At 38.2% G+C, this 17,244-nt stretch overlaps 1 protein-coding gene across 2 annotated transcripts in view; it reads left to right on the top strand.

Moving 5' to 3' along the window:
* Positions 1–14,798, top strand: part of pi4kaa (phosphatidylinositol 4-kinase, catalytic, alpha a) — a 50,021-nt gene extending 35,223 nt beyond the window's left edge. For both annotated transcript variants that reach the window (XM_075456289.1, XM_075456290.1), the window contains exons 46-54: positions 248–320; positions 411–591; positions 674–778; positions 2,503–2,628; positions 4,619–4,739; positions 4,882–5,041; positions 5,187–5,276; positions 6,026–6,109; positions 9,091–14,798. In XM_075456289.1, the coding sequence (XP_075312404.1) occupies positions 248–320; positions 411–591; positions 674–778; positions 2,503–2,628; positions 4,619–4,739; positions 4,882–5,041; positions 5,187–5,276; positions 6,026–6,109; positions 9,091–9,142 (992 nt within the window). In that variant the 3' untranslated portion in view covers positions 9,143–14,798. The remainder of the gene's footprint in view (positions 1–247; positions 321–410; positions 592–673; positions 779–2,502; positions 2,629–4,618; positions 4,740–4,881; positions 5,042–5,186; positions 5,277–6,025; positions 6,110–9,090) is intronic.
* Positions 14,799–17,244: the final 2,446 nt, after the last annotated feature.

Raw genomic sequence — 17,244 nt, forward strand, 5'->3', positions numbered from 1 at the left:
GAGGACTAGTTTTCTTTGTATTTACTCCACACGTTTTCATTCAAAATGCTCAAATAAAACCGGTTTCTGATCACAGAATGAAACATATCGTCTCTATGCAAATTGTTTTTGTTTGTGCTATGAAGAACAATTGAGGCTTTCGTGTCTTTGGTGCCGTGAAACTAGAAATGCTGTTCAGGTATGAGTGCTTCGGCCCAGCTCACTGTTTTTTTTTTTGTTTGTTTTTTCTCCTCTTGACGTTTTGTAGGCTGTTACCTGCCCAGTAATCCAGAGGCCATCGTGCTGGACATTGACTACAAGTCTGGAACCCCCATGCAGAGGTGCTTATTTCTGTTCAGTTTAGGGCTTTCACTGGTAAAAGTGGTCTTGTGTCCTCTCTGTGTGTTTGATTTAAAAGTGTGTGTTTGTAGTGCGGCCAAGGCGCCCTATCTGGCCAAGTTTAAGGTGAAGCGCTGCGGGGTGAGTGAGCTGGAGAAGGAGGGCCTCCGCTGCCCGTCGGATTCACTGGAGGACGGAGAGGAGAACCCAGACGAGTCCCGCAGGGTGTGCTGGCAGGCGGCCATCTTTAAAGTGGGAGATGACTGCAGACAGGTACCCTCCTCTCTTTAACTCGCTGCATATTTTCCCTGCATCTTAGGGCTGGACTAAATTCCTATTGTAACCTTTTCTCCAGGATATGCTGGCCCTGCAGATCATTGGGCTTTTTAAGAACATCTTCCAGCTGGTGGGTCTGGATCTGTTCGTCTTCCCCTACAGAGTGGTGGCTACTGCACCAGGGGTAAAACACTGTTCCGTGTCACATTATATCCAAATCCTCATCTAATTGATGCTGTGTGTGTGTGTGTGTGTGTGTGTGCGTGTGTGTGTAGTTTTTAAACGTTTCAATGATTTGTTAGTTTTTATCAGAGTTTAACTTAACTGAAAAACAAAGAAGAGAAATCCTTCTTCCTCTGTTATGATGAAAATAAAATAAAAAATAGATAACCATGTACACTGATTATGATGCTGCTCTTAAATGACAGAACTTTAGGTGAGCAGGTTTGGTGGTTACCTTAAACATCCACGATATCTGATCTTTAGTTTTCCTCATTTGGACAAATATATACACTTCTGATTGGTGTCAGGATGAGCAGATTCTGCTGGTTCCTGACTTAATTTGCTTCTACTTGGACCAAATGTGATTCTCGAGACCAACTGTTGACATTCAGGATGAGCAACTAATTTTACTCCTTATGACACTGGTGATGCATCATAACTGAAATTATTTTGACCTTAAAGGTGACATATTCTGCCCTTTTCTGCCAGTTTGACATAGTTTTCTGGTCTTATTGGGGTGTATGAGTCAGATGTACAGCGGAGCTGCATCGGTTTCATTATGGGTCAGACAGAGAGCCACTGTGAAACCGATGCAGCTCCGCTGTACTAGGGCTGTCGCGATAACCGCAAAATGCAATCACCGCGGTGCTGAGAGGACCTCCGCGGTGCGTGTCCAGGCCACCGCCACCACCGCCCACCGCACGCCCCCTTGCACGCGCAGAACAACTCGAGAAACTAAAAGAGTTTTTAAGACTGCACAGTAATAATTATACATTGTATATTCCCCGCAAGGCAGGAGAAACACATTAACACAGGTAGGTGCCGCGTTTCTGTCGTCATCTTTGCATATAGGCACCGCACACGCACACACGTCTGCATGCCACTCGTTGTGGTCTCATTCTCCCTCAGCAGCTGATATTACAAGAATATGCCTACTCAGTGTCGTAGCAATAGAAGTTAAAATAAAATGCAGTGGCCTACCTTTATCTCGGCTTTACTCCTCTGCCTAGTCCGGACACTTATGGCTTTGAATCTTCCCTTATTATCCATGTTTAACGTTGTGCGACCGTCTAATATCAACAAAAACTAGCTTCCACAGAACCACAGCTTGGTGTGCACATTTGCTGTTGGGAAATACCTGATCATTTCAACAAAACTGTGTAGGTGAAACGTATTCTCAGAGTAGTTTGTGAATTGTCTGTTCGCGGAAACAGTTAAAGTTCAGCTTGGGTTGGTTGGACGGCGGGCAGTCTGTTTAAAACAAAAACTGTATCCCGGACACGTGAGCTCAACTGCTGCACTGATCTGCTTCGTTTTTCTCCGTCATTACTAAAGGAAACGTGCGCAGGTCTGCAACAATGTTGATATTTGCCATGTGGCACTGGCAACAGAACTGGGGTATGCGCTGCTTGATCTCTGCTGTGTTGGTCTGTGAGCGAGTAAATGACACGCAAAGCAAAGTGAAATGTCAGAATCGCTGGGGAAAAAAGACGGATTATGCGCTCAATTTTCATCTAACATTGCATGTCGTGGAAAGTAGCCTAATGAACAAAAATGCGATATCACCGCATACCGCGCTGTTGAGCGGCTATGAGTCACCGCGGTGGGAATTCCCTCACCGCGACAGCCCTACGCTGTACATCTTGTCGTCATGATCAGGTATTCAGTGACTGATCTTCTCCTCAGTGCGGCGTGATCGAATGCATCCCAGACTGCAAGTCCAGGGACCAGCTCGGCAGGCAGACGGATTTCGGGATGTACGATTACTTCCGTAACCAGTATGGCGATGAATCCACCCTCGCCTTCCAGCAGGTGAGGAGCTTTAAATCTTTTCTTCTTCACCTCTTTATTCCAAAGATTCCATAGTTCTTTTAGAAGGAGGATTCAATTGATAATTCCCTTATCTTAGATTGACAATCTGCTTAAATATGGGTACAACAACAGGAAGCTTTATATTTTGCATTGATTAAGTCGACTTACTTTATTCGTCAAAATCTTACCTGAAAACTACCTGAAATGGTGTTTGTTTCATTTGATCGTTGTTATGTTTTACACTACAGAAATTATGTGAGCTGCCTGCATTTTCATAGTTGCTTTAGACCAGTGGTTCCCAAACTTTTTCTAAAGAGGGCTCGCTCTACATGGCTCTTTGAGAGGGCTGGAGATTTTCCATGTCAATTACAGTAAATATGCCTACTATATACAGCAGATCTATCTTAGCTGAATTTAGCCCATTCAATGTAGGCTATTGTTATTATTTATGTTAGGCTACTGTCATGTTAAAATGATATAGCAGAGTCTTAAATGGAAATAGCTGAAATCACAAAATAAGAATAATAACATTAATCATTTTAGATAAAAGCCTGTTTAAGCATTTTTAAAAATCATATTTTATTCCAACATTTGCGAACTCATACAATTCTATTTGGCATAAAAAAACTTCCAATAGTGAACAACAATTAAGAACATCTTAATGCCATATAAAACCATGCCTTAAAATTGTTTTGTTTTGACAATTGAAAGTTACACAACTTCTTTCACATTGTTAATCAAAAAATCAATAGGCCTACATATTGCAAAAATTATTTTGCAAATAATGAGTCTAATTTACTGTTACTGAGCTTAATTAACAACACAATGCATTCAAACATTTTGCAAAACCAAAAGCTTTTATTTTGACGAGGTGAGGAGGCTATTCTTGACACACAATACTGAGGTGAGAGCAGTGTGAACGTTATGTTATGATGACTGCATAGCATTCTAAATACAGTGGCAATAAGAGGACAAAAATGCGTATGTGTTATTACATTTGCAGCATTCGATAAATAGGCGAGAGTCCGTCTCTGAAAAAGACTGCGCAACAGCGCCAAAACATATGTACCCGCCATAGAGAATGAACAGGGAGAAAATAAGACTGACTGACAGTGTTGAACTCCGGTGAGGGAGGGATGGAATACATTCCGAACATATTTTGGAGGGCCATGAAAAATGACGTGGCGGGCTGTATCTGCTTTAGACTCTGATTGTGTCCTTAAACGTGCAAAACACACTCTACGGAGACTGAAAATCTAAAATCTGAGATTTAAAATTGAAGGACTGCTGGGAAAAGATTCTTTCCACTGCTGGTTGGTTCACAACAGAAGCTCATGGGGGAAAATACCTCATCGATATTGCTTTACACCTGTTTGTCTTCATAAAACGGGCTTATCGGAGGACCTTTATCCACATGATGTCGGCCTGTACAGTGGTCCTGCCTTTTTGAAGAGGGATAAGTGGAACAATACATGGAACTGCTTAACACACGGGCACCTGAATCAATTCAACTTTGCCTTCTGTGGGAAAGGTCATGTTTGTTTAAAGTCTTTAAATCTGCGCAAGGCTTTATCTCATTAATGAGGATAATCCTCCACAACTGGAAAAGTCCAGTCAGACCAGAGGATAAGGAGTGGGTCTGGCTGATGACAGAGATCACATAAGTTCAGCTGAAGATAGCAGCTTATTCGGTTTGTGAATCCTATAAAAGCAGCACATACAGCCCCCAAACATTATGGAGGGCTCTGTAAGTTATTATGCTGTCAGTTTGTTTGGTCTCATTTGGTTTTGTAACTGTATGTTTTTATTGTCGACTTTTATTGTATTTTATGTGCACTTCTTGTGAAGCACTTTGTGACCTTCATTGTCTGAGAAAGGTGCTATATAAATAAATATTACTTACTTTATGGATTAATGTTGGGTGTTCAAACGGATCACCATCATCATTGTCTTCTTCTTGTTCTTCTTCTTCTTCTTCCTCTTCCTCCAGGCTCGGTATAACTTCATCCGCAGCATGGCCGCCTACAGCCTCCTGCTGTTCCTGCTGCAGATCAAAGACCGACACAACGGCAACATCATGCTGGACAGCAAAGGACACCTGATCCACATAGGTGTGATGGATGTAAACTGTTCTGAGTTCACTGCTCTAGCTTAAAACTTGTTCCTTCAGTAGCTGATTTTAATGACACAAGAGGATAGTTTTGGCAGAGAAATGGTGACAGTTTGGGTTCACGTTGAGCTGGTTTCCTCCAGATTTTGGCTTCATGTTCGAGAGCTCTCCTGGTGGGAACCTGGGCTGGGAGCCAGACATCAAGCTGACAGATGAGATGGTGATGATCATGGGAGGCAAAATGGAGGCCACGCCCTTTAAATGGTTCATGGAGATGTGTGTCAGAGGATATCTGGCTGTACGGTAAGAAACTCCAACAATTAAAGGGATTTAAGACTTCTGCTGATTACCTGTTATCCCCCACTGTGCTCTGTAGGAGAAGAAGGAGGCTTTAGATATCATATTTGTTGATCGTTAATGTTCTTGTCATCTGCTTTGTGTCAAACAGACCCTACATGGACGCAGTGGTGTCTCTGGTGACCCTCATGCTGGACACTGGGCTGCCATGTTTCAGAGGACAAACCATTAAACTCCTGAAGTAAGGCCAACAGGAAGATGTTTGAGCTTGTTAAAACTTACAGCTTTTACACCGATGCATGAACGCAGAGATGTACAGATTAGATCAATTTAAAGCTGCCGTCGGCAGGTTTTCAAAATTCCGAGTCTAAAATCGGAAAATTCGAACTGATACATATTTCAGGTCCCTCCCCCTCTGTGGACGAGGTTGTGCACGTGAGTTCACACCAGTGTGCGCGCACACAAGCTGGGGGCAGACTCACGCTCAGCATGGAAGACGTGGTTGGTGACTGTTCTGCTCAGATAATAGATAAATAATAAACCTAACGTGATTGGTTAAAAACAGCCGGGAGCGCTCGATTTTTGCAGGCACGATTACAGGCTTCAGAGGGGGCTACAGAATTCGGGATTTTTCCTAAACAGCCTATTTAATATTCTACTTCCAGAATCCCATGACAGTTCAAGCTAATATGACTAAAAAAAAGTGCCGACGGCAGCTTTAAAGAAAGACATTATCAAGATTATTATGGGAAATGTTCAAAATTGTACATTTTATAGAAAAAAGGAGCCATGTTGTTTCTCTAAGTTTGACTCTTTGCAATTCAATTCAATTCAATTCAGTTTTATTTATATAGCACCAAATCACAACAAATGTCATCTTAAGGCATCCCTCCTTGACCTGTTGCCTCCACGACCCGACCACAGATAAGAGGAAGATGATGTCTGAGGTGGTTTAAATGAATGTTATTTCCTTTGTTTGTTGTCTTTCAGAGGACGTTTTAATCCGCAGATGAGTGAGAAAGAAGCCGCGGCATTCATGATCAAAATCATCCAAAGCTGTTTCCTCAGCAGCAGGTGAGAAAAAGACTCAATCCAGCCTCTCTGTGGCAGATTTTCCTGGCCCGAGCACAGATTTAGGACTTTTATTTAAAAAAAATGGTCATTACAGCCCTGAAAGCTCTACAGTTTAGCGTTGACTCTTCAAAAAAATGAATCCACATAGTGTAACTCTAGTTTGTCCTCAAGTTCTGCACAAGCCGTTAATTTGAGTGTGGGTTGAAGCAGGGAAACATCTAAAACATGGTTAGCTCGTACCTTCACTCCAACCAGCATAAATCTGTTTTTTTAAGCTGGTGTGTTACCAGATCTGCAGTGGTGCAACATTTCAGCTTCTTTTTCTTCTTGTTTCTTCTTGTTTCTCTGTGGTTTAAGCAAACAACCCAAGTTTTGTAAATTCTGGCGTCCACATCTCTGTAATGGCGGCAAAACAGCCAGCTAGTTCTAGTCTGAGGCAAATGTTTCTACGTATTGATCAATTTTTGAGGTCCCAGTGTTGTCAGTCTGACTTTGTCACAGGGTTCCCGCAGGGTCTTAAAAAGTCTTAAAAGCATTGAATTTATGAATTTGGAAATAATACCTTTAAAAGACTTGAAAAAGTCTTGAATTTTGATATCTGGGTATTAAAATTTGTGCAGTAACTTCTTCGTATCGCATTCTCCTCAAACGTTTCATTTGTCAACAAGGCTACTATTATTTTGAAAAGCCTAAATAACGTAGCCTAAATGAAGAGTGGCGGAACCAATCATTGAGAACGCAACGCTGCCGCTGCCGCTACCGCTCCGCCCCGGGTCCGATCACATTGCTACAGCACTGACACAGACCACAGCAACAAGCCAAGCAGAAGCGTGAAAAATCAAGGCAAATCTCAGCAGAAAACAAGAAAGTTTAACTTACGCCGTTATGTTGTTTTTTAACATTTGTTTGCTTTTTCTTGCTTCCCATTTCTTGCTGGGATTATGGGGAAATGTAAATGTAATGAAGCGTGGCGCGAGAAAGAATCATTTTGTCACTGGTTAAAACCAGTGGACAATAATATATACGAGGCTTTTTGCACAGTGTGCAAAAAGAGGATTCAGCTTGGTACTATGGGCTTGAAGGCTTTAGAGTCTCATGCCAAGTCCTCCAAGCAAATGAATAATATCGAAGCGAAGGATCAAACTCCTTCCATCGCCGGGGTGTTTCAACCGGCCAACGCTAGCCAGTTAGCTATTAATGTATCTGAGCTAGCAGATAACGTTAACCAGCCAACTGCTAGTACAGCCCCTCCAGTTACGACCGTCACCGCAACTAGAGTAGATCTGCGAACAGCTTTGGGGTCCACACCAACTATGAAAGCAGAGGTGTTGTGGACTCCTAACACAATCGCCAAACACCATTCAATTCAAACACCAAACACAAACATTCAAACACCATATAATGGAAACGAGGGTATTTCAGAGTTGTTTAAATGCATGTTCCCCCGATTCCGACATCGCTGCCACAATTACTTGTGGTCCCGACAAAACGGCGTACATAGCCAAGTTTGGTTGAGCTGTGTATATTAAAGAGGAACTGGTGTCCAAGGTAAACAAATCACCGTTCGTTCTTATGTTCGATGAGAGCCTCAACGAAACGACACATTTTTTAGTTGATTTTCATTATTTCTAGTTCTCTCTACTCCCCATATTCCCAGCATGGAATCAGTAGCTAGCTAACATAACCAATGTTAAAACACAACTTAACTGTGTCAGTTAAACTTTTTTGTGGTCTGCTGAAATTTTCTTTGATTTTTCACACCTCTGTTTGGCTTGTTGTCTGTGTCTGTGCTGTGGTGTTGTAGCGTTTACTACTACTATGCTGCAATGTTTCATCAATGCTTTACACAGTCCACACTTTCATTTGTTTGAGAAATAAATGAACAAATTAAAAAAAAGGTTTTTCTTTGCCGGTAGGTCTGTGAAATAGGTATTATTTTTTTTATAAATGGTCTTAAAAAGGTCTTAAAAAGACTTAAATTTGACTTGAAGAAACCTGTAGGAACCCTGTGTCATGAAAATGTGACTTATACCTGCCCTGAAAAACTGCCAAACTACTGTCCAACACCTACAACATGTTTTAATTTAAATCTCTAAATTCACTTCACTCTGACTCCAAAAAGATAAATATGTGCCCGAAAAGTATGTAAGACCAAAACTGCCAAAATCCAAAATAAATGCAGAACTATATAAATGGTTCAATAAATACATTTATATGATGACAGATGATACTCGAATAGAAAAATAGATTTCCAAAAATAATTGAATAGAAAGTTAAATGAATGAATAAATAAGACCCCCCCCCCCTCTCATTTGCATAATTAAGAAGACATACATACAGAGACAAAATAAATGTAAAAAGAAAATATGGAAATTAATAGGTGAAATTAGCAAAGGGGCAAATAACAGAGGCGTAAATACATTAGTAAATAAAATAATTTACAAGGTTAAAAAACAAGTACGGTGAAATCATAATTAGATAAATGATTTGGAGGGAATAAATGGATCAATACGATGCAAAGGAAAGTCATACAGAAATAAATACACGAGTGAGAAATAAACAAAAAAAGAAATTAAATGCATTCTAAATAATATTAAAAACTTAATACCAAAGTAAATAAATAATAATTAAAACGTTTATTGCATAAATTCATTCTTTATTTATTTTTAGTTGCATTAATAATAATAAAAACTTATTTATTTAGCCATTTATTTATTTTTGTATTATGGCAGTTTCAGTCCTTCATAAAAAAAACATGTAAAAGTAAATCAGTAATTAAATTAAGTAAATAAATTATTGGTTTATATTTCTTTTAATTTACTTTTAATGTATTCCTCTTTTTCTTTTAAACTTATTTTCTGATCATTTTATGTTAGTCTATATATTGTTGATACAGTTTATTTTGAAGACCACAACCAGCTTTATTCTGTGTATTCAGCCTACAACTCTTATTAATTTGTGTTTTTGTTTGGTTCCAACAGGAGCAAAACGTATGACATGCTGCAGTATTACCAGAACCAGATTCCTTACTGAGGATCCTCGGCTGTGACCCGACAACACAAACCGGACCGGCTGGTTCTGCTCCTCAGTCGGGCAGCAAAGGGGCACTTTAAATGCTTAGTTTTACTCTGTATCCTGTAAGTTGTCCGATTTTATATTGTACACGTGTGTTTTAGAGTACTTCTTTATGTAACGTAAGGGTAAGAAACTATGTTTGACTTTGACCAAAAACAGGTATCCGAATCACCCTTTAAGTATTTCCTTGATGCTGTTGTTACCCAGCAAAGGCTAAAGTTTCACTCCGGAGGAAAATGGTCCTAAAGGAAGCCGTATTTAGTGTTATCGTCACTGTTATATATGTCGCTGTGATGTTACTCACTTTAAAGCACTTTATAGATCACTATTTCATCCGCTATACCTGCCAATAATCAAAAGATTAAGAATAAGAGATTAAAAACAATCTGAATTTCAGTGTTTTAGATTTAAAGGGACACATTTGTGTCAAATGGGTGACAAATCCGAGCAGGAACCAATCAGAGTTTCATCTAACAGTCGTGTTTAGAGATGTAAAGGTATTTAGAGAATCAGAGTTGATTATGCTGTTGTATGTACTGTAATATATTTACACATTCAGATCACAGGCAGCTTTTCTGTGATGTAGATTTACACGTGAAGAAACTTTTAACCATGTTTCATTGATGCTTATCCTCATGTCACATGTTCTCATGTGAAATCTGTTTTATGGAGGCAGTTTTTCCACCACAACAGCTGAGCTCAAAGGGTTTACGTTCTGCTTTTTATTTCCACTGTTTTACCAACAGCTTTTTGTTTACCGATCTATGATTTTTGAGCATGTTTTGTCTGCAGAGCGTCGCTGTCAGACAGAGCCAGCTAATTGTTTTTCTACATGATAAACACCCAAAGTCCCCAAGTCATTCATGTATGAATGCAGGAATATATGGAGGACTGAAACTGTCAGAATCCGAAATAAATATATAAATGGCTACATAAGTAACTTTATAGAATAATAAATTCTATTGTACGAAGTAACAAAATAATTATTACTAAAATAATTTGAAAGAATCTGAAATAAATACATTTTTGCTTTAATTTTAAACTTAACACATTGACTACCAGCGGTTTTTACTGAATTAGGTCGTAGACTCCCAGCGTTCTAAACCATTTTTTTGACGTTTTTTGTACAGTCACAGCATTTTATGTGATAGGGCCACTGAAACATGTTATGGCCCTAAGCTGAGACTTTAAACTCTTTGTGGGTCAAAACTGCGTGTCTCTAGGTGCCGCCATTAGCGAGCTATCCTTAGCTGAACCAAGGCGGGTATCCACCAAAATCAACAACAAACTGAGATCGGGGCTTTTGTGAAACGTGCGCTCTTTCAGCCTGTCGTACTTTAGATACTTACATATCCGGGTCAGAGGACTTGCGTCGTGTCGCATGTGGCAAAGCTAACCTGTTCATAAGACCGCCTCCTTAAACTTGTCGCGTGTCTTCTTCTCCTTCTTGTTGTTTGTTTATGTTACTTTACCGCCACCCTCTGGAAACCGACATGTACGATTGGACAAAATGCGGAAATGCACAACAATCAATGCAGCGTTATCAAAATTGTTCTTGAGTTGACGCAAAGCCATTGGCGTAATGATGAAAATGTCCAGATGATGACACCAGTTTTTGACTGCCATCTATGTCAGTTCTGTTCATCACATAATTACAAAAATCACACAGAATGTGCATTAGAATGTATAGATTCAGAATCCATAAAAAAAAACGTAAAAACGTATTTTTACCATGTGGGAGCCAACGCATGGGCAGTAAAAACGTAGTTTTACGTGACTTGGGAGTCAATGTGTTAATTATTTATTTAGTTTGACACAAAGTTAACAATTTGATTTTCTAATTTATTTAGAATTGATTTGAATTAATTTGTTATTTTTGTATTCATTTCTGTATTATTTTCTTTAAATTATTTCTTAATTTTATTTGAATTTCAATTTTATTTATAGATGTATTTACTTCTCTGTTATTTCCCCAGTGCATTTTCTCCCCCCATTTATTTCCTAATAGAATAATTAAATGTACAATCCATTAGTCAAGCAAACTTGATTAGAATAACAGCGGACTATTTTACAAAACTCCTATGACAGGTCTGGATCACTCGTAAATTCTGTTCGTACCTGAAAGAAAACTTAAAATACGAAAAGATTGGTGAATGCGCAAATTCTTTTGAATCCCTTGTACGCACAACTTAAGAACAAATGTCTTCGTACGAATGGTTGTTGCATGAGGCCCAATCTTTTGAGACACAATTTGAGCAGCCCGATAATCAACCAATAGCTGAGCAGCTGAGCTCATGACAGACTTTGAAAGACCGCCCCCTCATTTGCATAATGAGGCAGAAATGCATACGGAAATGTAAAAAAAAAAAGGTTGTAGATGGGCCTTGGGAAACAAATTGGGGGAGACAGTGCACCGGGGAAATAACAGAGGTAAATACATCCATCAAGTCAAAATAAAACAAAGAAATAAAGAAATTTTAAGGAAATAAATAAATCCATACAATGTACGGGTAAAGAAATATAGAAATTAATAAAAGAGTAACTAATTAACAAAGAAAGAAATTAAATTAATTCCAATTAAAATAACAAATTACATTTTTAATTGAGTGACAAAGTAAATAAGTAGAAAAATGACACAAGCTTGTTTAAATTAAAACAGCAAAGTATATTTATGTCACTTTCTATTAAATTGATTTTGCAAAAATTATGTTGTTGCTTATTTCAGTAGCGTAATTATTTCACCATTTATATATTTTCTGATTGTGACTGATTATTTTCCTTATAAGCAGCCAGACTTTCTTCTAATCACTATTTCCTGGTAACATATAAAGAACATATAAAGAGCTGGATCAGGACTTCTGCAGATGGAAAAATATTCTGCTGTGCAATAATAAACTTTTTAAAGTGTTTACAGTTGGAGGTCGTTTTAAACCAGTGTTACTTCTTGCTCTCACAAGCAAAACACGAAATTTTAACGTCAGTAGCAGCATTTTTATGTAATGGCAAAACAAACTTATCATTAATGTAATTTAAATTTTAAAAAATGAATTCGGGATGCGCTGCATAGTGTGGCAGTAAAGACTTTAAAAAGACGAGATAAAATGAACAGATTTAACATTGTTTAGTAAAAGTACACTTTGATATCTGAGCCAATGAGCTAATATATGTGTCTGCATTATATTTTCTTCATATTCATATTTAGATTAAGAGCAATCTGAGGATTTGAGCACCCGTGATCAGTTGGAACCTTCCAGAATCAAAAGAATCTGGTGAATGCAGCAATAAAGAGAAAAAAGACGGTAAAGTCAATTTTCCTCACTCTGATGTGCTGCTCAGAGGAAACAGACACTACCTGAACGTCACAGTAAACTAGCTACCTAAATGCTCTGATCCACACACTGAAGCATATACAAGTTTTTATTGTGAAAATGACCCATAAGAGCAGCAAACGGGCCGGACCAGGACACACTTCTCTTCCTCCTTTTTTGTTTCTATTTACCCACTTTTTTTCTTCTTATTCTTAAAGTTTGTAACAATTACTGACATGTAGTGGTCCAAGTATAGATAGCAGCCATCTTAAATGCCTGAACTAAAGTGTAAAAAGACTCAGTTAAGATATTCATGATGGACATGCATGTCAAACTGTTCCTGCTGCATCCACTTGTCTGAATCCAGTCATTTAACGCAGTCTCCAATGTATTTTACCTGATTTTAAGCCTCTGATTGGCTGCAGAAACTTGATCTGTTCAGATTTATGCTTGTTAAGATATTTATGATAGCTGGTGACACTGCTCTGAGTCCTCCATGGTCGTCTTCTTCTTCATCACCTTGGACAGTACTCTTCTTCTGCGTGTCTATTATGGCAGTAATGTGGCTCATGTAGGAATAAACTGTTAATTTTTTAAGGTAATTAATTTGGCTAAGTTAGTAGATGCTGATGGAAACGTAGTTTTTAATCATTTCTTTTACAGATTTTTATGATTTTTACATTCTGTAATTTTAAGTCTTGTTTTTTTTCTGGTTAGTTTAGCTTCTTTTTTCTTTTCCCCTCTGTTGTTTTTCCTCTTTTATTTTCTTTGCTTTTGATGTTTTTTTTTATTTTTCTTTTGCTTTTCTTTATGTTTTACCCTTTTAACCACTCTTAATTTTTTCTTTCAGTATTTCTAATTGTTTTCCTTCTTCTGTTGTGTCTCCTTTCCTTTCTTTCTTTTTTGTTGCCTTTTCTTTTTCCTTTGTTCCTCCCTCCATCACATATTTGTACCGTGTTCGCTTCACATTCAGCTGTAAAACTGCATCTTTGGAAACTTTTCTCTCGTCATCATTCGTCTTTTAGTAAAATCGAAACCTGTCGTGTTACAGATGAAGCTTATAATGATGATGATGATAAGCCATTTTTCTACCTTTGGTAGAAACACAACTGTAAGGATACTTGATAACAATAACTTTATGCAATATAATCATGTATATTGATACTGTATCTGTGTGTGTGTTTACTACCGTCTTCCTGTTGTTTCTGTGTGTAACTGACAGCTGAAGAGTTAAGAGTTTGATGAGCGGCGCCATTTTTAATGTTTCATCTTACAGAGGACGTGAACCATTCCTGCCGTTATCTCTGGTCAGCTGTGTGTGCGTGTGCTCGTATGGTTATCTTTATGAGGACGTGTTCGGTTTTAGACATCTGATGCGATCCTTGTTGTTCTGACCGGGTTTGTATGGAGGAACGAAGCTGCTTTAATCCAAAATAAGTATAGAAATATATAAATAGCTAAATGAATAAGTTTATATGATGATAAATGAGACTAAAATTAAATAAAAAGTAATTTATGCAAAAATAACTGATAATAAAGCTTTCATTTTAAGCTGGATTCATTTAAGCTTGTGTTAATGTTGCTATTTATTTACTTTTATTCATTGAATCTGAGACCGGCCCCTCATTTGCATAATGAGGCAGAAATTATACGGGAGACCGGGAAAACGTAAAAAGAAAATATGGAAATAACAGAAGTAAACGTATCTGTGAATTACAAAAATTTAATTGAAATGAAATAAAGAAAAAAAAATTTGATGGGAATTAAAAGATTAATATCAATTAAAATAAAGTTAATACAGAAATAAATCAAACGGGAGTAACATAAACGAAATGAGAAATTGAAAATGTTCTAATTAAGATAAATAAAACTGAAAACTGAGTGAAAAAGCAGCATTAACACAAATTGAAATGATTTCAGTTTAAAATCAAAGCAGAAAAGTTGATTTCTTTCACATTTTTTACGATTATTTTGACGTAAATTAATTTTTCATTTAATTTTATCTTCGTATAAATTGTTTTGGGGGCATTTACACATTTTTTTGTGAATTAATAGTATGAGATTATGGCACTTTCAGTCCTCCATAGTTCAGGCTGGAGTTACAGCTTCTGATGATGTCACAGATGCAGAAATGTGAACATTGGTTTCAGTTTAATGGACCTGAAATGCACTGAACGTCCTTGTGAAGGTATCCATGACGACATGTGTGTGTGTTTTTGGTCAGTTTGTGGGGACGTGCTGTTCAGATGATGATTTGATTGCTGATAATATGTGAAAACTCATCATTTCCACATTAAACGTGAACATTACACCATAGTCAGACTTTCAGTGGGTTCTTCTTCTTCTATGATTTTATACTTTTTAAAACCGATATCCATGTTGTATAGTTTTTAATCCTCTTTGGTTCATTCTTCACCAAAATGTCATGACCCTCTCAGATAATATATTGGATTTTATTGTTAAGAAAAGTAAAAACCAGCAGAGTTCATGTGGCTTTCTCTCCAAATATTTTTACTTTGAACCTTTTCCAGCTGTTATTATATTCTGAAAGTCTTCCAACCTTCGCCAAAACTTACATTAATTTAATATTACTTTTGCTTTTATTCAGAATCTTTTGGTCGAGGAATACGTTGGCAGACATCGTTGGGTTTAGTATGATACTGAAGAACACTTCGGCACAGTTTACACTTCCTAAGTGATCCAATCACAAGTGAACAGCTCTAAGGTGAAAACGGTTTTACCTCGTCTGATTTAAGAAAAAGAATCACATCGTTTACCAAACGGCCTTCGTCCGTCCATCTGTTATATTCTGCATCTCTGAGGTTGGGTCTCAGAACCAACAGGTCCAGGAGTTAAACCCAGACTGTCCTCTCCCCAGCGCCCCGTGTTCAGAGGCTGTAGTTCCCCCACTCTCTCTGCCCCCGTTCCCTTCTACGTACATCCAAAAAAGACCCGGAAAACCTTTACCTAACCTAGACCAACTCCTTCTCTAAGTTGTCTATCGAACTGCGGTCCTACTGGGTCTGTGTTAAAAGTGGCAACGCTCTGAGTTACTGGAATACTGTTTTATGTTGCATTGTGCATCAGCGAGTAACTGAACATTTCCCTTAAAACATATAAAACTCAGTAGGAAGTTCAGCATCCTGGATGCTTACGTCCCTGAAGGGAAGATCTGTGCTTATTCTGAGAAGCAGAAAACCTCAGTTTCTCAGTTACAGTCGGGGGAAACCTCCACTTTTGGAGCAAAACAACTGTTTGTTTGTGAGTTCTGAGTGTAAATAACACGGTGTCGTAATCTGTGGTGACAGAAGTAGGAGCTGAACACACATTAATCAGGAAAAGGATGAATATGAATTAATGATCCTCCTTGTCGTCTCTTTTTGTATATTTTGTTCTTTTCTGTCGGTTTCAGTCTCTTTCTTTCTTAATGTATCACTATATTTATGGATTTCTCTTTGATTTGTTTTTGGTCTCTTCTGTTGTTGTTTTTTCTAATTTTATAGCATTTTTATTCATGTTCTGCTCAAATTTTGCATCTGTCTTTTTTTTTTTTTTTTTTAACTTTTCATTTAAATTTTTTCCCTCTTTGAAGGTATTGCACATCATTATGTTGTCATTTTGTATTTTTATGTGACTTTTCTGGTCATTTTATATCATTCTTATCATGTGTCTCTTTGTTTTTGTTTCAACACAACCTGTAGGCAGCATCTGCTCTCCTGAACTCTGTTCTGGCTTTAGACTTGACCGATGTTTTCTGTTATTTTTAGCAAATTACAGGACTGTGCAGAAGTCCTGATCCACCTCATAACTCTTTTTATTTTTGTTTCCAAGCAGCCAGACATTAAATTGGTCCTGATCAATACTTACCCAGGCTTTCTGAAGGTCTTTCAGTTTTTCTTTGAATATTTTCTGCTTTTTCACTCATTTTCAGTCCAGTCTTTGTATCTTTTTTCTTTGTTAAGCCACTTAACTCTGATCTTTGAATCATTCAAGCAGAAAAAAGGCTCCTAACTCAAGGGATGAACCAGTTTTGTGTCGACACATAACAGACAACTTAGAAAAGTGGATCTTTAGGCACTTTGTTACCAAGCCTCATCAGAAATGGGCTCCATGGAAGGGTGGCTGTCAAGAAGCCGTTCTTAAGGAAGGGAAACAGGGAGAAAAGGCTGAGCTGTGCCAAAGGACACAAGAAGTGGGCTGAAAATCAGTGGCAACAGGTCTGATGGAGGGATGAATCCTCCCCAGAGCCCGGAGCTCAACATTACTGAAGCAGTGTGGGATCATGTTGGCAGAGAACGGAACAAAAGGCAGCCAACATCCAAAGAAGAGCTTTGGGACGTCCTTCAAGAAGCCTGGAGAACTATTCCTGAAGACTCCTTAAAGAAAGGACAGAAAGCTCGTCTGAGGGGGTTCAGGCTGTGCTGGAGAACAAAGGAGCTCAGAGCAGAAATTCCCTTTAAAGCTCCTTAGAAGCTCTGTTCCTGCCTTATATATTGGATTTAGATTCATATTTGCTCATGTTTCGATAAATTACTGCACCTATTTCCTCTTTTCCGGGATATATATGAAGAAATGGGGGCGTATCAGCACTTCTTCTGAATTTGAAATGATTTATTTCTGTGTTTATTCTTTTATCTGTTTATGGTTTGGGTGAGTCGGCTTGTTTACGGCTGAGTAACTGAATCAGAGTGAGTTCAGGTGTGCTGCTGCACTCTGCTGAACAGGTGAACTGCTCATCTGTACGGTGACGTC

This window comes from Odontesthes bonariensis, chromosome 22 (genome assembly GCF_027942865.1).
Source record: "Odontesthes bonariensis isolate fOdoBon6 chromosome 22, fOdoBon6.hap1, whole genome shotgun sequence".
In the NCBI taxonomy this organism is placed as follows: Eukaryota; Metazoa; Chordata; class Actinopteri; order Atheriniformes; family Atherinopsidae; genus Odontesthes; species Odontesthes bonariensis.